This window comes from Dipodomys merriami, unplaced genomic scaffold (genome assembly GCF_024711535.1).
Source record: "Dipodomys merriami isolate MVZ:Mamm:240054 unplaced genomic scaffold, mDipMer1.0.p SCAF_1, whole genome shotgun sequence".
Taxonomy (NCBI): domain Eukaryota; kingdom Metazoa; phylum Chordata; class Mammalia; order Rodentia; family Heteromyidae; genus Dipodomys; species Dipodomys merriami.
Window position 1 is genome coordinate 24254281 of NW_027202270.1, and position 27179 is coordinate 24281459.

Below are 27179 nucleotides of genomic sequence, written 5' to 3' on the forward strand. Positions count from 1 at the left end.
TTCATCTGTCTGGTCCTGCATGGAAGAATTCACTCTGGTGATTCATTCCATCACTGGAGAAGCTCACTCAACCTAAGGGTGAGCCCACATTCTCTTGTTTTGTTTTTCCTAGTAGGTTTAGTTCTAGAAGCATAAATTCAATATATCTTCTTCATAGTAACCCCCTTTTGAAGTAACAAGTTACTGTCTCCTCACCCACACCTTCTTTTCATTATCCTGGAATTATGTATGATTTTGGATGTTCTAAAGAAATCACTTTAAACAGCCTATGCATTCTTTGGTTTCTCTCTCGTAAGTGTGTCACGCAGCAAGCAATTTACTTCTCAGGTTGTTTATGTAATAGATAAGAGTATGTCTATATGCACTTATTTCTTTTCCTTTATTATTTTAAAAATAATTCAGGAATATGTTTGAGAAATGATCAATATGACTACTGTATGTTTATGAACAGCATGCAAGCTGAATTGAGAGTCGTTGGATAGATTACTATCTGAATTTCTTTTATCACTGATGATAGGACAAAAAGAGATTAGTTTGAGCCTACAACAGAATTCCCTTTTACACAGTATTTGTTGAATTATTCTAACAAATAATTTCTTTCTTTTTTGTGCGGGCCTTGGTGCCATCTCAGGTTTTTGTTTTTTTTTGTTTTTTGGTCAGTCATGGGGGCTTGAACTCTGGGCTTGGATGCTGTCCCTGTGCTCTTCAGCTCAAGGCGAGCGCTCTACCGCTTGAGCCACAGTGCCACTTCCGGTTTTCTGGTGGCTTATTGGAGATAAAAGTCTCACAGACTTTCCTGCCTAAGCTGGCTTTGAACCACACTCTTCAGATCTCAGCCTCCTGAGTACCTAGGATCACTGGTGTAAGCCGCCAGCTGCCCTGAATCCTGTAGGGGAGAATGAGACCATGACTCAACTGGTAGAACACTTGCCTAGCAAGTATAAGGCCCTGAGTTCAAACTCTAGTACCACCAGACCAAAAGGTTACTATGTGTTTTTTTTTTTCCTAATGAGAGAACACAAGAGATCTTTCTATCATAAGGGAAGGAAAGAAGGGAGGGAGAGAGTAAAGGAGAGCAGGAGGGAGAAGCAGTAGGGGGAGGGAGGAGAGAGACAGGTAGTAGTAGGGTGGGTTGAAGGAGGGGACTACAGAGCCTGTTGTCCTACTGCTTTGGGCAATCTGGGTTGCTCTGAGAAGGACAAATGAGTCAACAAGTTCTTTTATGATATTCTATGTTATTAGGATTATTGTTCCGGAGAGCCTTGTAATCAACCACATATTCTGCAAATGCAGGGGTCCAGATTGCTTTCCCAGTGCTTTTTAGCACTTCTTACTAAATCTAATTCTTCCTGAAAATACACTTTTTCTTTGATATCATCTTATTTCTCTTTCTTTCCTTTTTTTTTTTTTTTTGTTGGTCATGGGACCTGGACTCTGGGCCTGGGCACTGTCCCTCAGCTCTTCAGCTCAAGGCTAACGCTCTACCACTTGAGCCACAGCACTTTTTCCAGCTTTTTCTGCTTATGTGGTACTGAGGAATCAAACTCAGGGCCTTGTGCATGCAAGGCAAGCACTCTACCATTGAGCCACCTTCCCAGCCCCTTATTTCTCTTTCAATCTACTCCTTCTCTTTGGATGATAGCCATTCTTATGTTTCTAAAATATCACCCATAATTCCTAAATGTATATGTTTAGCTTGAGTTCTACCTATAACTGTTTGCTTAATTTATAAGAGAAAACCTTAATAAATCCTTTGCCAGACATAGGATCTAAGCGTCTGGACCTTCCGTCTTCATCAGCATAAAATACCTGTTTGGCCAGAGAGTGTGTAGGTCTCTCCTTTCCCAAAGGGTACAATACAACATTAATAGAGGACATTTAAGTCTACATATTGCTTAGCCAGTATTTTTTCTTCTTTGAGAGAATGCAGATTATGAAATAACTGTGCTCTTGAATGACATTATTCTGGTTCCAGATATGTTGTTCTTGTCAATTTGATTAATGACATATGACAACATGCTCTACAGGTATATGAAACTTGCCCTTTACCTACTGGAGGACTGATACCAAGGACATTGTTTACAATACTGCCCTCTTTTCAAAAAACAGCAACCAGATATCCTTTAATTATTATTATTTTAACTTGCTAATTGTTTTAACATTTAAAAAATGGTGATTGTAAGGGTGATGCACAGAGTCCTTTTAATTTTTGTAATCAACACAGCACCTCATTGTATAGCCAAGATTCTCCTGGAACTCTTTATGTAGGCTCCAACTTAAGATCCTTCTGCCTCATGCTCCCCTCACCAGTGATTACCACTCTGTATGTATCACCAGGCTGGCGTCATTATTATTATTATCTTTTTTGCTGGTCATGTGGACTGAACTCAGGGCCTGGGTGCTGTCCCTCAGCTCTTCAGCTCAAGGCTAGCACTCTACCACTTGAGCCACAGCGCCACTTCTGGCTTTTTCTACTTATGTGGTGCTGAGGAATCGAACCCAGGGCCTCATGCATGCAAGGCAAGCACTCTACCTCTGAGCTACCTTCCCAGTCCTTGGCGTTATTTTTTTTAAAAGGAATTATTACACCAAGCAATTCTTTTCACCTTGTTGATGCTATGATTTTGTAATTGATCAGTTTTCATTTAGTGGTTTGAGAATCAGAAGCTCAATAGAAAATGTATGTTGCATGAATAACATGAATATGATCTCTTATCATTCCCGTGCTAATATTATCGGAATTGTTTCCTTGCTCAACTTCTTCTGCTCTGATTCTCTAGTTTATGCATTCTATCCTTTGCCTCATAAAATTTTCTAAGTTGTCTCAAGTCTTTTTTAAAGGGATAAACACCCAAATATATTTGATTTTAACATTTGAAATATTATTATTTTCTTGCACTGTGCTGAGGTATTGTGCATTATCTTGAGGGACAGGACCATGTCTGTTATAATGTTTGGATCACTTTCATTAGTATCTATTATCTTAAGTCTGTCTGTGGCAGATAATGTACTAATAAATCTCATTCATCCTTTAATAGCTGACAGCCTCCAGAGGGAGCTCCAGGCTATTTGACTCCTGTCCTCTTCTTCCAAATGCCCTAAGGATTAATGAAGATGGTCATGGTCCAGTTAAAGGATAGTTCTCTGTCTGTCTGTCTGTCTGTCTTTCTGTCTGTCTGTCTGTCTCTCTCTCTCTCTCTCTCTCTCATACACACACACACACACACACACACACACACACGCACACAAATCTTCTAGGAGTCTTTTCCTTTGCACTCACCAAATGGTTGTTGGTGATAGCAGTGGCTTTCTGTCTCTGTGAGTATGGTATTTGTTCACAAAATTACTCAGTCAACTAGAGATGATCTGGGGGAAGGGAGCCCTTGGTTGTTATGGCAACAAGGCTTGACACTCTGAATTTCCCTCCCCTTTCTTTGAAGCCTTCTGTTTAGGAGCTAAACTTCTCAGTGTGAAATAAGCTCCTCTGCATTAGGGCACAGTTGGGTGTGTGAACACTTGAGAAGCTCTGGCATTCTCTGGCACTGATGGCTGTGTGCCCACATGTAGGGAATCTGAAATAGGCCTGCAGGAGAAAAAGTCTATGTTCACCATACATTTCTCCTCCTGTCATTATCCTTCACTATTTCTTCAGTGCTTTCAAAAGATCATTTTAAGTGAAAAAAAAAATCCAACAAGTAGGAAGTTGGTATGTTTTGCCAAATTGTAATGCTGTTTCTGAATGTCTGTCTTCATTTAGTTTTATATATGTTAAACTTTCCAAGTAAATATTTTGTGATCCCTAAGTATTTTTCCAAGCAATTTTTAATGGCACTTTATAAATTTAGTAATCTGAATAATAGGTCTTTTGGAATTGTATTTCTTTTAAGAATGAAAATGCAAAATAGGCTTTATCACAGAAAGAGGGAAAAACAAGTGTACAGTGATGTATTTCTGGGGTCACTTTCTGGAAGACCAGGAGTTAAAAAAATGTTAAATGATGACTGGCTTCAGCCAGTTCAGAATTTTTACCAAGACATTTTTGAATGAATGAAGGCTTTCAAACACAAGTTTAAAGAACATTTCAGGCCCAAGTCAAGTGTGTCTAAGAGTTAAAGTTGCTCACTTTCTTGTAATGCTCACCTCTTTAGATGGTCTAGTTTCTAAACAAGTCATTATTAGAAAGTAGTAGCATGGTTGGGTTTTTTTTTCATATGAAATAACAAAAGGAAGATTGGATTTTTGTGAAATATCAGAATCTGGGTTATTAAGTAGTCCTTGGATAGAGGCTAGCTTTTGAAGAATCCAGGAAATAAATTTCCCTTTTATTCTCTTCTGCTGAGCAGAAAATAAATGGAGTATGTTTTACCTGTCTTAAAAACATTTCCCTTGTCCACCTTGAAATTCATTTTTTGACAGGCGTAATACAAACTCTACCAGAGGATTTGTTTATGCTATGTATCTAAGTCCTAGGAAGCAAATTATTTTAAGTTTCTCAAATTTTTAACTTAGAAGACCCCTCTGCTCCCCTCATCTACCCACCCACACATCTTAGGCCAACACATTCTCCAAGACATAAGGCCCAAGGTAAGCCCATACTCAGGGGCAGGAAAAGTGAGATGTGTACCTCATGTGTGATTTCACATCCAGCAGCTCCAGGGCAGTGACCCGTGGCTCCCCAGCCAGGTTTTGCAAGATTTTTAACCTTGGCCCACAATGCTTATAGAATTCTGTGCAAATATTCAGCAGAGATTCCCGGGGTCTCCTAAATTCTTCCCGAGCGATTCGTTCGTCCAGTTCCTCTCTGGGAACACCTTGCCCTTCTTCTAGTAAGTGAAGGTTTTCCCTAGAAAATTATAAAAGAATAACCAGGGGTCTGAAAAGCCGTGCATCTTAACTATGACAAATGAGTGTCATTCTGGAGGTAAAAAAAAAAAAAAAGAAGATTCCAGTTGAGTTAAGGACTCGGTAGCATGAAGCCCAGGAAAAGCTGATCTGGAACATAAAGAGAGTTCATGAGCCTAAAGAAATCACCATCCACCCCAAACTGTAGTGACTGTGTATTAGCCCCTTCCTGACGGATTTATGTGGAAATAATATGTCAAATAAATCGAATGGAACCATAACTCAGTCCCAAAGGCAATCGCCTCAACATGTCAAGAACTACTAGGAATTACAGCAAGAATTTCTGTACCTGATGAAGTGCAGTTTGGCTCCTTGCTCCTGGTGCCTGAAGTCAGAAAAACAATCAGCATAATAATCAGAACAAGAACAGGTCCTTTTCTTACAAATCCTTTTTGTTTATACAAAAAGCCTCAAAGGAATATATATGGTATTACAGACATACATATTATTCCTAAAATATAACATAGTGTGTGTGTGTGTGTGTGTGTGTGTGTGTGTGTGTGTGTGTGCGCACGCGCACGCACACGTACATTCACCTGCCGGTACTGGGGCTTAAACTCAACGCCTAGACACTGTTCCTTATCTTTTTTTGTTCAAGGCTAGCACTCTACCATTTAAGCCATATTTCTATTTCCAGCTTTTTTTTTCAAAGTTAATTGGAGATAAGAGTCTTGTGAACTTTTTTGCTAAGGCTGGCTTCAAACTGCGATCCTCAGATCTCAGTCTTGTGAGTTGCTGAGATAACAGGCCTGAACAACATAACATATTTATATTTCATTTGGTTACTAGCAGCTACTACAATGACAGCTATTATGAAAACTGTTTAATTATCATACAATTTCTATAAAAGAAAATGTAAAAATGAATAAAAACTCATGGAATATAGCCAAAGGAAAGACCTTTTTGAAAACTTTAAAATCTAAGACATACTATTAATGTATGTTCTGTTTCAAGTGATCAGAGAAAGATATAACCATCTTCCTTCCATTCTGAGACATAGTGTTTTGTAGCTGATGGACGAAATCAAAGCGAATCTATTTTCTCCATATGCCAGTCATCTAGTAGTCAAACTTGACCCAATATGCCTAGAGAACCATCTACATATCATTTAAACTACATCATAATTCCTTCATATACAAAAATAATACAGGGGTTCTCCTTCATATCAGTCAATGTATAGTTGGGTTTGAAGTTATTTTATTTTTAATCCAAACAGAGAATAGGATAAACAGGAAATTACCTTGATATAAATAATGATGCATACTTAAGAATATGCTTTAAGGAAAGCAGGAATTTATTTCATTTCTCCTTATGATCTTCCTGCTAAGTACTTCCTACTAGGAAATGAACTTTCTCTTAAGCTGATTTTGGGTCTACCAGTGTCTTACCTCTTCCTTAAATGAGGACACTAATTAGACTTTGTTGTGGTATCTAGAGGTTACTAAAAATAGAATGCAGTAGATAAAATATTAACTGGCCAGTGTCTGAGCCACACCCAACCAAGGAAAGGGGTGAATTGAACAATATGGGCATTGCTAAAGGACCTGAATCAAAGCCTGGATGAAATGTCTGAGGAAACCTGACCCAGAAATGAGACACCACCAGCCAATCAGTTTTATTTGGCTTTTGTTGGGGGCAAAATGAAACAACTGGAATAATCAACAAAACACCTGGGTGGCAGAGACCATCCAGCACTAGATGCAAAAGAAAACAAAGTCCAATTCAAGCTTCTCTTTGATGATTTTGAAAAAAAAAAAAAAAAGCTGTGGTATTTTCTTGTCTCACCCTCTTTTCTTTTCCTTAGAGTTTTTCACACCTATTAGTGCCAGTTTTCTGGATTCCTCTTATTCTCAGCAACTGAAATTCAGGTTGTAGAGTACTGACCACGCCTAGAATTACCTGGTGTTTACTCCAGATGACATGGTGTGATTGGCTGTGGTTGTTCCTTTGTGACCCTGATCACACCGGCTCATCTGTGGGGCTGTCATGGGTCTGTAACATCGATGATAATTGCCATATGAAAATGAAAGAGATGGAAATATTTATTAGAGCCCTGAGTTGTAGAAACTCCATAGGTTTTAAGGTAGTTTAAAAATGTTTTGAAAGATAGGCTAACTTTTGGCATTTATGTCACACATTTCTGTCTGTCCCAAGAGCTGTTTTAACAAAAACATTAATTCTTATAAATCTATGAATTTTCCATGATTCAAGTTCTTGTATTTCTTGATTCTGAGCAATAAACTATGATGCTTCAATAAGATACGCAATCTAACTCCTAAGTCTGTATTGATTGAGAGTTGAGAGCTTATTCTTCCACTGTATGGTTAACCATTCTAGACAATAGTAAAAGACAAGGTTATGCATATTTCTTTGGCTATCACACCAGAATAAACCCCTAAGAAGCCATCACAGAATGCGATTTCCTAATGAGTTGAATCAGGCGGAATTTAAAGATGGCCCCAAGTCCCTTGCTAGCTAGTGTTAATTGGTGATGCTGTTATGCCACATAACAATATGGCAAAGGAGAAGAGTTGTGGGCAGGTTTCATTTAATAACTTATTTAGATCTACCAACAAATTTTCATTTCCACTGGCTAGTAGCATGACAAAGATTCAAGGTATTATTGCTAGCTGGTAGACAGAGGGAGATTATGTAAGAGAAATGGGTGTGTCTTCTAAATGCAGAGACTGTCTGAGGGCTTTCAGACAAAAGCTGTACAACATGGAATTCTGCCAAAATCCTGAATGAGTTTGGGAATGGATTTTTTTCCCCAGCACTTTTGGATAACAACTCATACTGATCAGTGCATTATTTCTACCTGACCAGGTTTAGCTGATTGCTTGAACCTCTGTGAGTAACAATTTTTTTAAACCTGTAAGTTTGTGGTAATATGTCATATGACAATAGAATACTATATTTGGAATATACTCATATTTCATCTGTATATAACTTATTTTTTCATAAGATAAAGAATTTAGGAATGTGAAACTGAAAGGGATTGCTTAAATTCTTTTTGTAAAAATGAAACCAATTTGATTGTAGCTATAATCAATGAGGCTGGTCTTCTCCACAGAAAGAATATTAAGGGCATTAGAATACTTCAAGCATCAGAATCATAAATGCTCATGCCTCATCCGTAACTCTTCATGGGAATTTTAGGAAACTAAAATCTTCCCTAGACTTCAGAACTTTTAGTGAGCCCTCTGATCAACATAGCAAGAGAAGGCTGAGGCAGCAAGGGGCTTTTTATGTTGGGAATGAAGGTAAGTTACAGGATGTTAGGCTAAATGTGTGGTCTTTTAGCCTGGATTTCTAGCAGAGCAGAATGGAATACAGGAGAAAAGACACAAGCCAGGGAAGACTTCTCTCTCCCAAAGAATATCTCCTTCTATTCAATTCAGAGGAAGTGGAAAAGGAGGGCTAATCATATGCTCAGGGCCCTGTACCCACTTTCTTGCTTTATCTCTTGACCCATCCAGAGCCTCATCTGGCCCTACCTTGCCATATGGCAACTCAATTTCTCATGCTTTTGTACTCAAGATTCTTTGATAGAGTTAACTTTTTGAACTTTATTTAGGGCTGAACGTTGATGCCAATTTTCCTTTCCTTCCCCAAATCTTTCAGCCTCTCCCCCATCATCACAGTCATCTTTGTCATCATTGTTATCATCATCATCACTACCATTATCATCATTGTCATTGTTGTTGTCATCATCATCATCATTTGGTGGTACTGGAATCTGAATTCAAGGTTTCACACTTGCTAAAATGGTTCACTAACACTTGAGTCACTCTGCTGGCCCCTCTCTCAGTATTATTTAATCTGGATCCAGAAAGAATCCATTGAGCCTGACCTATATGTCATATATATTTATGTGTGTATGATCTTACAGTTTATATTTGCTGTACAGTCTCTAAAATTATAGTAAAAGAACACCTAACATCATAAAATAATACAGTAATATCATAAAGTAATAAGAGAATGTCCAACTGGAACGTAGATGTTTCATGTCTTATAATATGGTAGCTAATAAAAAATGTGGAACACCTTTCCATTTTCACTAACTTAGCCTTTTTACTAAAGATCTGTCCACCCATGGGTTAAAACTACCATAAAAGCTATAAGTAGGGACTGGGAAGGTGGCTCAGTGGTACAGCACTTGCCTTGCATGCATGAGGCCCTGGGTTCTATTCCTCAGCACCCCATAAGCAAAAAGCAAAAAGCCGGAAGTGGCACTGTGGCTCAAGTGATAGAGTGCTAACCTTGAGCTGAAAAGCTGAGGGACAGCGCCCAGGCCCAGAGTTCAGGCCCCATGACTGGACCAAAAAAAAAAAAAAGCTATAAGCAATTGTGCATTCAGCAATCACAGGAGCCACATCATTTTAATCACTACTACTACTATTACTACTCCCCAAAATAACTAACTTAGGGACTATTTGCAGTTGTAAGCCATAAGGAGCTAAGTAGACATTTCTAAACATAAAGGTTTGTAAGTATGTATAAAGACTAGGTTTTTGAGACTTTTAGCCACAACTTTTCTTCATCTTTCCAATGGATACATATAGTTTAAAGCTATAGACATTTCCGCCACTACTATCACCTGGTGAGGACCTCCACACTGTACAGAAGGGCTTGTAGGGATGTAGCAAGAGCAGCTGTGGCAGCAATCTCTTCTCGGGCAGCAGGTACTGTCTCCACCTGTGATGTCTGTCTCTTTAGCTTTTGTAGGTAACATGGAACTAAGGCTTCCAAGACCATCAGCATCTGAAGACTGTAAGCAACAGAAAGAAAACCAATTCACATTTAACTTTCTACATTTAAAGGTTATAGCATACTGTGAGCATGGGTAAAGCCTCTGGAGAGATGAGGAATTCTCATTTTCCTTCTCCCCCCAAGAGTGGTTATTAAATCAAGTATACACATATACAAAAGGTTGAAAGAGCAGAAGAATAAGAATTGGTAAGCCTCTCTTCAGGAATGTGTTGATGTAATGTCTCAGCTGAACAATTTTGAAACAAGACCAAAGCAGGAGTCACTTTATAGGAAGAGCCTGTGGAAACAGCCATTGTACTGAGGGTTGGCAACATGGGTACTTAGCTGCGGGTATGGGGGGCATATTAAACATTAATGCAATGTTGATGTGACAGGGACATCATCAAAGGAGAGAGGGTAAGGAATTAGTCATTATGGAAGGTAGATTCTCACTTTTAAAATTGCTAGGTACATAACTCTAACATAAAGCTTTTGCTAGGAGAGTCTGCCAATTGCGTTTATGTTTATAGCTCTGGGTTTGAGAAAACAACACTACATGCAGAGAACTGGGAACAAAGATTTTGTTTGATCCATTTTCCTTTCTAGAGATACCAGAGAATTCTGCTGTAGGCTTCACAGACACTGAAAACTGCTTGCTGAATGTGTAACTGTACCTCAGGTAAGTGCTCTAAAGGCAGGAAATGGCTATTTTCAGAACTGGATGAGTACATCAGAAGTCAGAGACTCTTGAGCCCCGTTACCTCTGACAGGCCAAAAAGACAAGCAAGAAATCAGTTGTGATTCCTGTAAAAATTAAATACCATGTGAACTGATTGTTTTAATAGAAAGGCTGGTCAAATAAAAAAAAGAACTGAAGTTCAGAGTCTAAGGCTTCCAGGTATCTTTTGGAAGTACCAAGTTTTAGGAGAAAATGAGGCTTACTGAGTTTATCCAGAGATTATGTTGCACTTTTTTCTTAATGGAATTTTCCAAGTTGTAAATAACACTCGTGTTGATGTGAGTGAAAACCCATGAAACCACTTCATAAAACTTTTCCTTAGTAGCCATTAAAGCAAAATATGCAAATGATCTAGAAAAGCATTTCTACCCAAAGAGACACATACTTAGATGTACACAAAGGCATACACAATGATGCAACTATTCATTGTAGCATTATTTATAATAGCTTCTCACTAGACACAACACAAATATCTGCCATCAAGAGAAGAAATCATCAATGCTTGGTATTCATACAACGGAATATTACAGATGAATGACAGAATAAACTGTGATGATTGGGGCATGGCTCAAGTGGTGGAGCACTTGCCTAGCTAGTTCAAGGCCATGAGTTCAATATCCACTTCAGTAAAACAACAAATAAAAACACAAAGTTTTTTTTTCCTTTTTGCATATGTGGTGCTGAGGAATCGAACCCAGGGCCTCAGGCATGCAAGGCAAGCGCTCTACCACTGAGCCACCTTCCCAACCCCCAAAACACAAAGTTATCCTACAGTTATACACCATATGTAATGAATTACATGGATGAGTCATGAAATAATATGGAATAACAGAAGTATGCCTATGAGACTATTTCACTTAGAGTTCAGAAATATACAAAGGTGATTTATCATGCTGAAAATGAGGGTAATGGTGCCTTATCTGATTTTTCTATTTCAGTGATAGTTACATAAATATCATTTATGGATATTTATTCAAGTATAAACATATGATACTAAACATTTTATAGGAATAAAAGATACTTATGTAACAATAATTTAGGCACAAGGACTTGCTGGTACAAATATGAAAGCTCTTTAAGAAATCTCAGGTAGCAGCTACTTAAGAAACCCTAATTCCACCAAGGCATCAAGAAGCTCTGTGCAGAATGGAAAATTAGGAAGATAACTTAAAGAAATAATATTTTTAAGACAAAATATTGGAAATAAACTTTATAATTTGGGGGGTGGGTGGAGACATGGGAGGAGGGAAAGTGGGAGAAAAATGAGAGGAGTAACAATATTTGACAAGAAATGTCCTCACTACCTTACTATGTAACTGTAACCCCTCCATACATCACCCTGCCAATAAAATTAAATTAAAAAAGAAAAATAAATTTAAACCTAACAATATTGGACTTTGATCTTTTACTCCTTCTGACAAGCTATTTTGATTGTAAATTCTTATTCCTTTTGAGTTCAGTGTGTTTGAATTTTAACTTGAAAGAGAATTTCAGGTCTCACTGGGAATTTGGTAATGTGAAGATTTGGTAGATCTACATTTCTGGCATTTTAATGATAAAAGGTTTGCATTTCATTATGAAATGTCTTAATGTCACTTGATCCCAGTGCAGAATTTTTGGTATATTCTATTAACATCATACACAGCTGGGAATTGACAATAGAATAGAGAATACATTTTTACAGAATAAACTTGGAGTTAACATAATGCAGGGTGTTGATCCATCCTGGAATGTTTTGAGCCGTGATAGTGTAGCTGTGATAGAGTAGGAAAGTGGGAACAAGCCCATCTGGATGGATTGCAGATTTTCTTTCCAGAAGGTCACAGCTGTCCCTCTGCTTTCCCTCAGGCATAATATTTAATCATCACGGTTTAAGATGGCAAATCCTGGGAATGTAAGAAGTACAAATTTACTCATTCCTCATGCTTCCTTCCAATAAACAAAGTTCAATTAATATAAAGCCTGGCCCCTCTCAGCTTTATTCATTTGTCCTGGGAAAAAGAAAAAAGACATATGTATGAAGACATATGAGCACAATAAACTCAAGTCCTTTGCTCCTGGGGAGATTGCTCACAGGGTAGGACTTTTTAACAGAGAGACGAGACTGATGCATGAGACCAGAACCAACATCACAGAACTGAACTGGAATGACTCACAAATGTGAATATTAGGCTTTCAGTACTCAACAAAAGACAAGATACATATTCTTGCCCTTTCTCTGATAAGTTTTCTTGTTACTCCTTGATAAGAGTTTTCACAGGTTGTTTAAATATCTGCTATGAAATTTTGTTTGCTATCATTTGTATTACAGGAGAGGAAAATACTTCCCAGTAAGACTAAACATCTTAGTCTTTGCACAAATTCCAAATTAGGAAATTTCAAACTAGGAAAGATTTACAATATTTTCCAGAATGCCCACTATGACCAATTTTCCCAAATTTGTTTTTTAATATATATTTTTATTGCAAAGATACTGTACACAGGGGTTACAGTTACATGAGTAAGATTATGAATATACTTCTTATTGAGCATTATTACCCCTTCCATTGTTTTTCCCCTAGCAACCCTTCCCTCCCCACCTCCCCAACTCTAAAGACTTTTTTTAAAGACTTGTCAGATTGTTACAGACTCGATATACCAGAGATAAACCTTGTATTCATTTAATTTATTGTTTTTGCAATAGTCACTTCTTACAGTGCACAGAAGAAAGAGCTGCAGTTACCTTCTGAATGACTCTGGAGCATATGCCACCACAGTCACACAGAGCTTAATGGCCTCACTGATAGAAAATGTCAGGTCTTCATTTCCATAGCAGAAATCTGAAGGAGAAATGTTAGGGTACATAATCAAAATGGATTCTGATCAGGATAATCAAGTTCATCACCCCCAATGTCATCTTTCCAATTCTATTTTGTGGTATATTCTTTGTTAGAGTTTTATACATAAATAATAAAAGCTATAATTCTCTTCAAATGAAGGGATAGAAGCCCTATTTTTTACTTTTGAATAATTGGATAATAAATACATGATTTTTAGGGTAGTTTTAACAATCTCACCTAATAAAAGACAATGAAGGCACTCTTGAATGGTCTACGGTAAAAAATTGAATTAAAAAAAAATGACATCAAATTCTACATGTCCCAGGATCATAAAAGACAATTTTGGGAGGATATGCACTTAGAATTACAGCCAGTAATTGAATCTTCTGTAAACTGAAGTCTGAGAACACGGGTCTATAGGACATCATTTAAGTATGATTTTCCTAGCAGAGGATTTCTTGTTCTTCAAGATCCACAAGAAACTTTAAAAAAAGCAAGGCTTTAAAAAATCTACTCATCCTTTTCATTTTACTTTTTTATTTAGTTTGCATATATATGAAAAACTGCAGGAAGAAAAAGACTGTTAGGGGAAGTTTTGCATTTACCTAATGACTTAAGAGGCTTCTCAGCTTTGACCAGCTCTAGGATGTCTAATATGTCAGTAGTCTCTCCTTCTAGAGATTGTAGCAAGTCAAACAGACACTGAGCTGACACACCTTTGCTGGGCCCATTATTAGCAGCATCCTGAATAAAGAAACATCACTGAAAAGGGTCCATTGATCAAGACACACTGTATTCATAAACTGCTTTGTGGAATGGCAACTTCTCTGAACAACTACTGAAAGATAATAAAACATATTCTTAAAAAAAGAAAATCACCTTTAGTTTATTGATTCCTACCCCAGCATTAATATGGTTGACCAAGAACTCAAACCTCATAGACTCTGACACCAGTCCCAATCACACATCTCTGTGGATTTCAGTTAGACAATTCTGCAGTCAACAATACTGGTACAGGATTTTGGAGTGATGTGCCAGAATTTCAGGAGATAGAGATTGCTACTCTAGTACATGATAGATATTTGTGGCAAATCTTAAAAATACAGCAGAATATGAATTGCTAACAAAGCTTACAACAATGGCTCCTTCTGTAGAAGTCAAAAGAATGAAGGAAATTTCTACAATGGATTATTTGAACATTTCAAATACATTTTGGGAATTTGATGCTTATTTTAGTCAAAGGCTGAACTTTGCAGGTTTGGTAATATATCACAAAAACAGAGATGCTTGTCATCTCAAATTTGTTTAAAATAGTATTAATTCATTCATTAAAATAGCAACTTGTTGCTGGCAGTGGTTCACATCTATGATCCCAGGTAGGCAGGAGGCAGAGTTAGGAGGATCATGGTCTAAGATTGTCTCAGGCAAGAAGTGCAAGCCCCTCTCTTAAAATCAACTAAACCAAAAAGGGAGGGAGACACGGCTCAAGTGGTAGAGTGCTTGCTTAGCAAGTCTGAGGCCCTGAGCCCAAAGCCTAGTAATGTCAAAGTAAAAAATTTTAAAATGAACAAAATAAATAGAAAATCCTTATTAAGTTCCAGCATACCAGGATCCATTCTGTGCACTGTGGTTATAGCAAATCCAAACAAAACAAAATCAACACACATACACAGAGCCAATAAAACTGAAAGCAAATCAACAAGAAAACTAAAAAAAAATAAGCCACACAAAGCAGACAGAGGTCTTACTCTCCTGAATTTGACTTCTACTGCTAGGTGGGGATGCACATTAGTGAAACAAACATAGTGCATTATAGGTGGTGGTGGTAACACTCTGAAGAAAAAAGGTAAAGCAGGGTAGAATCAAAATACTTTCCTATATTCCATTTTTTTTCACAAATTGAGCATAACAGCTAAGGAGATTATATATACTTTAGTAGCTAAGGTGAGACTGAAGAGACATATTGAAGAGAAAAGATTTCCTTATTGATAGACAAATGGCTTGTGGTACTTTTGTGTCCTTGGGGGAGAAATGGAGCTGAGATATTGAACACAAGTTGACCAAGACCCAACCGTTGGTGAAAATGCAACTCTGACTTACAGCTTGCAGCAACCTGCTCTAAAATACCAACCTGAACTCTGTAAAAAAAAAACAAATCAACCTCCCAAAAGAGCATGATTTAAGAAAGGCTTATTGAAGTCAGACCATTAGCTGTAGTGGAAACTAGCAATAACCACTGTGACCACTGCTTAAAAGAGATAGAACTCCATTAGTAACTGACAGCTTCTTTAATTTCTGTCTCTTCTTCTAATCAGAGAAAGTCAAATATGCACTCCTAGCCAATCACCTAAGATGTCTTGCTACTATTTAGCTTACCATAGTTTACCCAAGCTGACTATTTCTGTGATCAGTCAAGACTGAAGCCTCCTTCCATTCCACTTAGGATTTTTCCACTACTCTGCTTGGTTCTACCTTTCTGCCCAAACACAAGTGATGTTGCTGCTTCTCCTACTATACTGCCAGCTCTGAATAAATAGCCTTCACATTTTTCACTTGGTTGGTCTTTGTTTATTCCCACAGAGCTTACTTACAGGAAACTCTAGGAGCGGGGCCACACTAGCAAACAGCTGGAGCACGAAGGGCTTCCGGTGCAGAATATAGAACTGGTGACAAGCAAATTCAATGGCTTGACGCAACTGGGGATTGCTTTCATAGTCAGAGTACACCTATAGAGAAATGCCACATGTTCAAAAAGTGCGTTCATAATGTTTCAGAGTTGGGCTCCCACAGCTATGGCAGACAGAAAAGAAAAAAGCTGATTTCACAAGATGGTGCAAAAGTGGGTAAAAGGGCATTACTTGTCTTGAGAGAAATTTGGTAATATATACAAAAATACTAATATTCTAATATAACTTTCCCCAGAATATTTATGACTAGTTTTTTCCCAAGAAATCAAGCTACAAAAATGTGTCCTACAAGACTGTTTATAATAATGGAAAATTTGGAACCACTTAAATTATTCATAAATGATGGTTGCATGAATTATGGCCATACCACTAATGGGATAGCATGTAGAAGATGCTATAAATCTAAATGTATTCATATTGTGCACACTATCTTCTCTACATGAAAAATGGGTTACAAAGTTGATGATATGCTGCAACATTTGTCTGAAAAAAAATGTGTGTGTGCATATGCATGTGTGTGTGTACATTTTCAAGAAATGTTAACAATGACTAGTTGGAAAGAAGGATGGTAGGTGGTTTCTATTTTCTGTTTCAACTTTTTGAATTTTACAGTAGGCATAATTGTTTTTGATAATCAATCATAGAGAAATTTTTTTGTTATTTAAAAATAAGTCAGAGAGCCTGTGATAGAAGTAAACTTCTTGCCTCTCCTGTAGTCTGAGCAAATTATACTTCACACTGGCATATGTTATTTTCATTTTTTATTTTATTTTTTACCAGTCCTGAGACTTATACTTTGGCCTGGGCACTGTCTCTGAGCTCCTTTTGCTTTAGGCTAGCACTCTACCACTTGAGCTACAGAGCCACTTAGGGCTTTTTCTGTGATTTGGTTGGAGATAAGAGTCTCACAGACTTTCCTTCCTGGGTTTACTTCGAACTGCGATCCTCAAATCTCAGCCTCCTGAGTAGATAGGATTTTAGGCCAAAGCCACTAACACCAGCTTTTCATAACTTTTCTCAAAGAACTAAGATGACTCATGATTTTTACTCTTAAGTGTAATCAGATATACCTTAGTTATGAATAATCAGAAATTGTTCTAACTGCATCCACCTCCTCCAATACCATCAACTCAAATTTCATGCCACTTAGAATCTGTTTAGATGGAGGGCAAAGAATCTCATAGAAAAAGTATCAGGTGAACACTCTCCATACATTTGGTGCAAGGGATGTGATCCTCAAACTTTCTAGGGCATCAGAGCTGATATGGTGGAGGAAGTAAAAATGGAATATAATATTTGATTTGGATTATATAAAATGGATAATGAATGATTTTAAGATATAAATGTAAGTATGCTGTGGATAAGACTTCCCTGGTAACTAGGTATTTTAGCTAGTAACTGTAATTGTAACTCTGTAACCCTGTAACTCCGCTTCTGCTGTTTTCTGAACAATGTGAGCCCTAACCCAGCTGAACCATCATCACCCTTTGTTCTATTCCCCTGCTTCCCACCAGCAAAACCTTGGCTGGAAATTTAAACTTAAGGTACAAGATTCTTGTAACAATCCTTGGCTAATACCAACACCCAACTTCCCCCTTCTCCCCCTTCTCCCTAGCCCAAAATGCTTAAAAGCCATTGTGGGCTGGCACTTGGGGCTGTTTCCTGGGATCCCGACTCCAGGTGCAGTCCTGGTACATCAGCATTTTTCACTCAATAAAATCTTTTACATTTTTCACTGCAGACTGGGTGGTCTCACTGCCCCTCTCCACTACCGAGCTACCCCAAAGTCTTGTTAAAAACATACATTCCCGGGCCTTGGCCCTAGAGTTTCTGATTCAGTAGGTCTGAGATGGGGCCCAAGAACAATGCAGTGACCACACTCTGAGAAACACTGCCCTGGAAGAAAGGGGAAAGCCTACACCACCCTCGTAGGATCTTAATCATAGGAAAGGATATTATGAAGTCTTGAACATTCATGGGTGATTTCATTTGGTGCCTTCTTTAGTCACCCAAGAAGACAACTTCATCAAACAAAAGTTTCAGTATGGAACTTGTCAACTGCAAGCAGGAGTGGGGTTACTTTTCTGGTTAGGCACCTGCAGCATAGTGGGGAGAATCCACTGGTAGCCACTGAGAGAGAAGAGGTGATTGAAGTGCACGGCTGTGTTGATGACGGTGGCAGCGTACTGCCTGAGCAGGGCGCTGTCTTCTGGGTGGAGGATCAGAGCACCATTAAAGACGTTGAGGAAAAGCATGATTTCATCTCCCCAGGGAAATTCGCTTGGCATGCCCAGAAACATCTCCTCCAGGAGCTGGATCCACAAGCTTTTCTGAAGAGTGTCGAGACCAAACAGTTCCTTTCCAGCTGTGAGAACATGAAATAGCAGGGACAGAATTAACCCCACACCAATCCTGTCAGCACCAGCAGACCGATCAAACAGGAGAGGCTGCTGTCCTCCATTTGTTCCAGCTCTGGGATGAGATCACTTGCTTTGCAGCACAATGTTGCTGGAATTGGTGAAACACTTACAAGTTCCCAAAAGGTTTTCATTAGCACCTCTCTTGATTTAGCTCTGTGGACAAGACAGGGCAAGCATCTGCAGCACTTTGCTGCTAACTAAGCTGTAACTTTGAGAGAAATGTTATCCCAGCTAGAGAGATTGGAGGGCAGGGGGAGGTGCAAAGGTGGAGGGGTGTGGGAGAATGTGGGTGTGTGTACACAAGTGCCACCCTCCAGGCTGGCACCTCTACTTGAAGCTTTTTGCTGGTTAATTATAGGTAAAGAGTATCATACACTGGTCTTCTCAAGCTGGCTTTGACCTGAGACCTTCAGATCTCCGCTTCCTGAATAGCTAGAATCCTACTGGTTCAAGCCACCAGTGCCCAGTAGTGCTAGATTTTCTAATCACTGCTCAGACCCAGAGTTGTTCCACTACTGCTCTGTGCCTTCTGTGTAAGGACACTGAGGAATAGTGATGGTAATTTAAGCAAAGCATCCTAAATGAATGATGCTAAGTTCCAAAGCAACCTCTCTGTTTCTTTGTCTTTCTCATTTCAAATGTAGTTTGCAGTACAACGTGTAGATTTTAAATGCAGAGTTTAATGAGTTTTGATTAAGAAATACTCCTGTATATAACATGAGATACATAGAGGTAATTTTCATTACCTCTAAAAGTTCCATCATGCCATTTCTGGAAGATTCATTTCTTCCCAACCCAGGAGCAGCCTCTGTGTATCTGGAAAGATACACATGTATCTTTCCAGCCATGGACTCTCCTTCTCTAAGACCATCACCCTGCTTCCTTCCCTTGCTTACAGTAATTGCAAGCACTTGGTCTCGAAGGCTGGTGACTAGAATGGCAGCAGCAGCAGCAGCATCACTGGGAAAACTTGTTAGAAACGCAAGTTTGAGCCCCATTCTGGAACTGGAAAGTAATGGGTAGGGCCTGGCAATCCTGAGTTCTAACGAGGTCTCTAGGCAATTCTAATACATATTTTCAAGCTCTAGAACTATCTGCTCAGAAAATGCTCTCTGTGACAGAACAAAACAAGGGCTTGAGAGGAACACAAAAGCCTGTAGAGGACAGGCTGTTTTCCCCCTGCTTTGTACCTTGAGGATCACTGAAGAGGGAAAACTCAGCATCGATAGCACTTCGAGGGAATGAGGGGAGCCGGAGGAGGTCTTCCTGAAGCATGGAGACATGGGACTGCTTGTGGGCTGTGGGGATCTTCTGGGTTAGGGAGATGAGAAACAGCACTCGCCCAACTTCCTCCAGCTTCCGAGTGAACACCTAGCAGGAAACAAAAGCAGGAGCATAGGAAAAAGCAGAATGGCTAGGCACTGGTGGCTCATGCCTATAATCCTAGCTACTCAGGAGGCTGAGATCAGAAGACAGCATTTCAAAACCATCCAGGTCAGGAAAATCTATGAGACTCATCTCCAGTAAACTACTCAGAAAAAGCTGGGAGTGGTGCTGTGGCTCAAGTGGTAGAATACTAACCATGAGTAAAAGAAGCCCAGGGACAGCGCCAAGGTCTTGAGTTTAAGTGCTAGGATTGGTGTATGTGCACACACACACACACACAAGCAGAATTATGAACCTCAAAATCGTGGAGTGAACCAAAATATTTAATGTCAAATGAGGCTGATAAAATGAAAGGAAGAACAGTGGGATGAGAGAGAAGTACTTTTCTCTTTGAAATATAGGAGCAAACAGTAGTTAATTAACTCTCAGTTCCTGCTTCTGTCTGTCCTACAGAAGGAAGAGTTTCTTATGGAGCTCACGAGCTGGAGGAGTACAAGGCAGGCATTGTGGACACAGCTCAATATTACAAGGCCCATTTGTTTGGATATGCTAACATGGAAGTCATTTTCCAGCAGGGGGCCAGCCAGTCTGTTTCAATTACTTCTTCCAGTTCCATGGATGCCTTATGCTGTTTCCCTGACAGTTTTTGGGTTAATCCTTCCTTAAGGAAAAGACTGAAATGGAAACTAACATCTATCTTGGGGCAAAGCAGATGGGCTCTCTTGCAATGACCTTTGGCCTTGAGTTTAGATGAGATGTCATGGTCATGACACTGTTGGTCCCTTCTCTACGTTCCATTTCTCTTTGTAAACAATTGGGTAGTAAATGTGACTAGAACATTCCTAAGTCACCTGCTGAGAAACCCTCTGGGTTAGAACTGTAAGTCTCCATCTAATCATCTCCCTGGGGAACTTTGGGAACACTTGGGGTGTACATGGAACTAGTGGCCTATTTCATAGCACTCTTTGAAATAGGTTCTTCAACATGATAAATGCTAACACAGGTGAAGTGCCATTACTGAGTATGCTTTTAACTATTTTACCATCAGAATCAGAGGCTGGGATAATTTGGTGGGACTGTTTTAGACATTGTTCCTATTTAAGATCTCTTAGTTTTGCCCAGTTCTTCAAACCTTGCAACACATTCAAAATCTTCTTTCTTTGAAAATCAATTTAGTCACTTAATGGTAGCTATTTTTACAAAATCACTTAAATGGTCCAATTTTATACCACTGTCATTTATTCCTTGAAGATAATTTCCATAGTCTGATGCTACATTAGTACACTTGATATGTGTAGAAAAGTAAAATAAAGTATTTCAAAATTCTTCTTTAGAAATTTTGTTATATGCAGAAAACTAAAAGTGGACCCCAGCCTATCACCATGCACCAACATCAACTCAAAATGGATTAAAGACCTTAACATTAAACCTGAATCTCTGAAACTACTGCAGGACAGAGTAGGAGAGACACTTGAACTAATAGGCACAGGAAGGAACTTCCTGAACAGAGTCCCAGGGTCACAACAAATTGGAGAGAGACTCGACAAATGGGACTACCTTAAAATAAAAAGCTTCTGCACAGATAAAGCTATCGCAACCAAGCTAGAAAGACAACCAACTAATTGGGAAAAAATATTTACCAGCAATATATCAGACAAGGGGTTAACATCCTGTATATACAGGGAACTCAAGAAACTAATCCCTCCCAAACCCAACAAACCAATTACTAAATGGGCAAGGGAACTAAAGAGGGACTTCTCAAATGAAGAAATAAAAATGGCAAAGAAACACATGAGGAAATGTTCATCATCCCTGGTGGTGAAGGAAATGCAAATAAAGACAACCCTGAGATACCACCTTACCCCAGTCAGAATGTCCCACATCCACAAATCAGCCAACGACAAATGCTGGAGGGGATGTGGAGAACGAGGAACGCTATTACACTGCTGGTGGGAATGTACACTCATACAACCACTTTGGAAAGCAGTCTGGAGGGTCCTTAGAAAGCTAAAGATTGACCTCCCTTACGACCCAGTCATACCACTTCTAGGCATCTACCCTGAACAACAGGAACCAATATACAAAGACACATGCACCTCCATGTTTATTGCAGCACTGTTCGCAATAGCTAGGATATGGAAACAACCTAGATGCCCCACCACAGATGAATGGATCCAAAAATTGTGGCATCTATACACAATGGAATATTATGCAGCCATTAGAAATGACAAAATAATGGCATTTGCAGGGAAATGGATGGAGCTAGAAGGAATCATGTTGAGCGAGGTAAGCCAAGAACGAAGAGACAAACAGTACATGGTCTCCCTGATAAGTGGATGATGAATCCAAAATGTTAGGTGATATGACAAAACTAACAGGACTTAAGAAACAAAGAACTCCCACTCATCTGGTTGAACCACTACTAAATATCCCCATGCTGCTGATCACATATATGGTATATAACATATGAGCACCGTTATATATTACAGACTGTGATAGACAATTTGCTCCAGGAAAGTTAGAATGAACTTGTGACTTTAAATGAGCATCATTATTCCACAATACTGTGAATTTCCGGAAATTAAGTAATCACTTAATCACGATCAAAAAAAAAAAAAAAAAAAAAAAAAAAAAGAACCTTGGGGAAGGGAGGGAGGGAGGGGATGGTAGGGGGAAAACAATGGAGGGGGTAACAATGTTCAAGAGGAAGTGGAAGTGTACTCATTACCTCACTCATGTAACTGTAACCCTCTGTATAGTATCTCTACAATAAAAAAATTAAAAAAAAAAAAAAGAAATTTTGTTATAGGGCTGGGAAGGTGGCTCAGTGGTAGAGTGCTTGCCTTGCATGTATGAGGCCCTGGGTTCGATTCCTCAGCACCACATAAGCAAAAAGAAAAAAAGCCAGAAGTGGTGCTGTGGCTCAAGTGGTAGAGCGCTAGTCTTAAGCTGAAGAGCTGAGGGATAGCGCCCAGGCTCAGAGTTCAGGCCCCACGACTGGACCCCCCCCAAAAAAAAAGAAAAAAGAAATTTTGTTATAGAACATGTTCAAGATCCATTCTTCCTAAGCCAGTATCTGCAGTATCTGTTGCTGCTTCCATTAGACTCTAGATTCTTCAGGTGTTTGTATGTATGTGCATGCAGGTCCTGGTGCTCTACTACTTGAGCCACAGCTCTACTTCTGGCTTTTTGCTGGTAATTGAAGGTAAGAGTCTCATAGACTTTCCCCAACCTTGTCTAGTTTCAAACCACAATCCTCAGAACTCAGCCTTTTAATATTTAGGATTATAGTGCTCGGCTTCTTCAAATGCAGACTCACATGTGTGACTTTCTAGGGAGGCCTTCAGCCTCAGACTATTTTTGGATAGAGGGATCATTGGTCCCTCTTGTTCTGGGGCTTCTACCTTTTGACCTGATCAGATACTGGGTCATCTCCAGCATCCAGACAGCCATTATTGGGCTATCCAATAATGGCTTCATTTTTGACTATCCAATAATGGCGAAACTTGATCTCTCTGAGTGTTTAGGTCATACCTGATGTGAACAGGGGGCTGGTCTCTGTGGGGGTTGTTGCCTAGAATGCCAAGAAGAATTGATCCTAGGGTAAGAGGTAGACTGGACAGACTTTATCTAAGGATTAAGCTTCAGTAGTGACTCCAGGGATTTTTTTTTTCAACCAGAAGGGAGAGAATAAAGATAGATCCTGAAAATGTTAGTCTGGAGGCTGAGGTTCGCACCTGTAATCTTAGCTACTCAGGAGACTGGGCTCTGAGGATTGCAGTTCAAAGCCAATTAGGGCAGGAAACTCTTATCCAAAAAGTTGGAAGTGGGGCTGGCTCAAGTGGTAGAGTAGGAGCTTTGAGCAAAAGAGCTCAGGGACAGTGCCCAGGCCGAGTTCAAGCTCTAGGATGGGCAACAAAACAAAAGAAAGAAAGAAAGAAAGAAAGAAAGAAAGAAAGAAAGAAAGAAAGAAAGAAAGAAAGAAAGAAAGAAAGAAAGAAAGAAAAGAAAGAGAAGAAAGAAAGAAAGGAAAAAGAAAAAAACTGACAAGGTTGTTTTCTCTCAGATCTCAGTGTGACATCTGGTTATACTGCTTAATCTAAGTCCCAAAGTAAGACATCAACTGGAGAGAATAATTTTTCCCTCTGTGACCAAAGCTTTTACATGTGATGTGTACAAAAATGTCTGTGGGCCTGTGAGCTCACTATCTCTACTTCTGAAGAGCAGAATAAGTTTGGTAGGAGGATTCGTACTAATAACTCCAGATAGAAGGAGATGTACCTTGGAAAGGTAGATTTGTGATACCTGATTTTAAAGTGAAGTTATTGGCATTACAAAGAGGCTAGAAATGTTGCTTCAGGCCACAAAGCAAAGAAGTGACAAAACTAAAATTTGAACTCAGGCCACCTCACATCAGAGTCAAGTTCCTCCCTCCCAGCACAGCTGGCACTTAAGAGGGCAGGTTCTGCAATTGGCCACCTAGACTACATCCAGGCTCTGCCACTGAATTTAGTCAGCCAGCCCCAATGCAATGGTTCTAGGCCTGAGCCAGGTAGCTCTTCTGTCCACCACTACATACTCAGCAGCTGTTTCATTTAGTAAAATATGTTCAGAATAAATAAAATCAGATGTATCCCTGAAATAATAGGATGTCTGCATTCTAGATGTATGCTTTGCCCAAGCAGAGGTATTTAAAAATGTTCAACCATGAGGTTGAAAAAATCCCCATGCCAACTTCATAAGGAGCTCTCCCAGTGCCACACCAGCAATAAGGGTTAGGATGGAGAGATAACAGAAAACATAGGAGTATTGGAGAAAGAGGGTGAGAGAAAGAAAGAGGAGAGAGACAGAGATAGATAGACAGATAGATAGATAGAGAGAGATCTCTAACTGATCCAACTGGTCTCTAGCGTGTCTAAATTGTAAAATTCAGAAAGAGCTAGAAAAATCATAATGTTAATTTTAGCTTACATGTAGATTATGTGTCATTAAAACATATTAAAATGATTTTTGAACTGCAAAATAAAGGTAGTAAGTACATAGACAAAATTGCAACATTTTAGAATTACACGCTATAGTTCTGCTTTTGCATGCAGAACAGTAACTTTTCTTAGGCTCCAGGTTTTATTTGAGATCAGTAAGTATTACTCTATTCTTAAGTGTTAAATGTAAGTAGAAATGTTCAGCTGTTTCTCCTCCTATTTAAAAAATGAGTTATTAGAGTATAAATCTGGTCTGTAGCAGAGCCAGGATAGATTCCAAATCTTTTGGTATAGTTGTTTTTCCAGGCATACTACATTGACCTGTTTTACTTTTTTTTTTTTAATCAGCTTGGGTAATCTTTGGGGGATGAGTATCCCAAGACTTCTAATCCTGTATTACAAACTATGTGAAATTGCTGTATGCTGTAATTATACCTGTAATCCTAGCTACTTAGGAGACTGAGACCTGGAGGAGGGTGGTCCAAAACCAGCCTAGATAGAAAAGTCCACAACCATCCATCTTTAAACTAGCCAGCCAAAAGCTGGGCTGGAGACATGGCTCAAGTGGTGGAGTGCCAGCTGAGCATGCAAACTGAGTTAGTTCATACCCCATTACCCCCAAGGAAAAAAAATGAAATAAAGCACATACTTAAAAACTAATGGCTTAGGCTGGGAAGGTGGCTCAGTGGTAGAGCGCTTGCCTTGCATGCCTGAGACCCTGGGTTCAATTCCTCAGCACCACATAAGCAAAAAGAAAAAAGCCGGAAGTGGCGCTGTGGCTCAAGTGGTAGAGTGCTAGCCTTGAGCTGAAGAGCTGAGGGACAGCACCCAGACCCAGAGTTCAGGCTCTACAACTGGACCCCCCCCCAAAACAAACAAACAAACAAACAAAAAAAACTAATGGCTTGCCTTGCTGGGTGCTGGTGTCTCACACCTGTAATCCTAGCTACTCAGGAGGCTGAGATCTGAGTATCACAGTTCAACGCCAACCCAGGCAGGAAAGTCTGTGAGACTTTGATCTCCAATAAACCACTCAGAAAATTGCAAGTGGCTCTGTGGCTCAAGTGGTAGAGCGCTTGCCTTGAGCTGAAGAGCTGAGGGACAGCGCCCAAGTCCAGAGTTCAAGCCCCACAATAAAAAAAAAAAAGAAAAGGAAAGGAAGAAAGAAAGAAGGAAAAAAAGAAGGAAAGAAAGAAAAGAATGGATGTTCCTTACAATCTCCTCATTTGGGAGGTTGAGTCAGGAGGCGTGGCAGGCCAGTTTGGGCTACAGAGTGAGACATTGTCTCAAAAATTAAAAAAGGCCAGAAAACAAAATAAAACAAGAAGTCAACAAACACTAGGAGAACAAACTAGAAGATATTGCTATTTCATATATCAAATCAATCATAATATTATTCATGGAATAATATAATATTATACCTGATCCAGTTTATAAAACATCTACTGTTTTGAGGAACAATGTATTGACAAAGGCTCTCATTCAGTCTTTGCATGAAGATCGTAATAGAATCACAGGACTCATAACTGGCAACACATTAACAGATTATCTATGCCAACAACATGACACAGAGTAAAATGGAGCAGCCAGATACCTGTTTCTGAATGAGCTCCTGCCCCCTCTCTGGATGCATGTGTACAAGGTTCAGCTGCGGAGACACTGACCTCCGGAAAGGGTAAATATCTCGAACGTAGGTCTGAGGTGGATTACACAAAGAAGTAGGGGGAAATGTTGAGGTTTTTTTGCTTTCACATCATATTTATTATCAGAGCAACAGACCCTCACATTACCAACTATTAGAGGAATCACATTCCTTCTTACATGTACCAAAATCTCATATCAGCAATGAGTTCTGGGTTGCAAAAGAGTATTTACTGTGTGCACCTGTCTGTAAGGCTTTGTTACAAATTAAACAAAGAGACACACACACAAGTGCTCAAATGTTTAGTCATATTATACTTTTCTCTTCATCGAAAAGTCAGATAAGCAAAAAAAATTTCATTTATTTTTCTGATAATTTTGATTTTTGTATCCTCCTCAATTATACAAAAACCTAGAGAAGGAAACCTCCCTCTTCCCCCATAGGAAAGCATCAATGTATCCAGGCTGGCTATTCTTGCCTGGCACAGGGAGCACAGCTGGGAGCAACAGAGTCAAAGGCAAGGTACTAAAGAATGTTCTGGAAGAAGAAGGTCACTATAAGACAATGCCAGGGGTTATCTGAGATAACCTTTCTCTCATTGGCTCATATTACCATGGTTATATTTCACAGAATAAAGTGCCAGCTTTCAAATTCCAAACAGACCTCAAATGTGGCACTTTAATTTTTCACCTAGATGTAATCTTGATGACAGACTCAGTGTCTTATCACCTACAATGACTATAACTACCCAAGCACAGATATTGAAATCAAAATCCCCACTTTATAGACAGACATCAAAGAGTACATCAAAGCCACACAGACCCAAGTGGCTTTGCTTGTAACCTCTAAA

General features: G+C 39.2%; 1 protein-coding gene and 1 non-coding gene across 15 annotated transcripts in view; both read right to left on the minus strand.

The window, feature by feature from the left end:
- Positions 1–27179, minus strand: part of Unc80 (unc-80 homolog, NALCN channel complex subunit) — a 187544-nt gene that overhangs the window by 34269 nt on the left and 126096 nt on the right. For all 14 annotated transcript variants that reach the window (XM_070018095.1, XM_070018011.1, XM_070018052.1 and 11 more), the window contains 10 exons: positions 26282–26383; positions 19510–19690; positions 17996–18264; positions 15804–15938; positions 13818–13956; positions 13116–13212; positions 9503–9673; positions 6802–6894; positions 5192–5227; positions 4625–4843 (listed from right to left, as the gene is read on the minus strand). In XM_070018095.1, coding sequence (XP_069874196.1) covers positions 4625–4843; positions 5192–5227; positions 6802–6894; positions 9503–9673; positions 13116–13212; positions 13818–13956; positions 15804–15938; positions 17996–18264; positions 19510–19690; positions 26282–26383 — 1442 coding nt within the window. The remainder of the gene's footprint in view (positions 1–4624; positions 4844–5191; positions 5228–6801; positions 6895–9502; positions 9674–13115; positions 13213–13817; positions 13957–15803; positions 15939–17995; positions 18265–19509; positions 19691–26281; positions 26384–27179) is intronic.
- LOC138835262 (small nucleolar RNA SNORA40) lies at positions 26494–26624 on the minus strand. Its single transcript, XR_011374538.1, has one exon. It is a non-coding gene; the product is annotated as a small nucleolar RNA SNORA40 (small nucleolar RNA).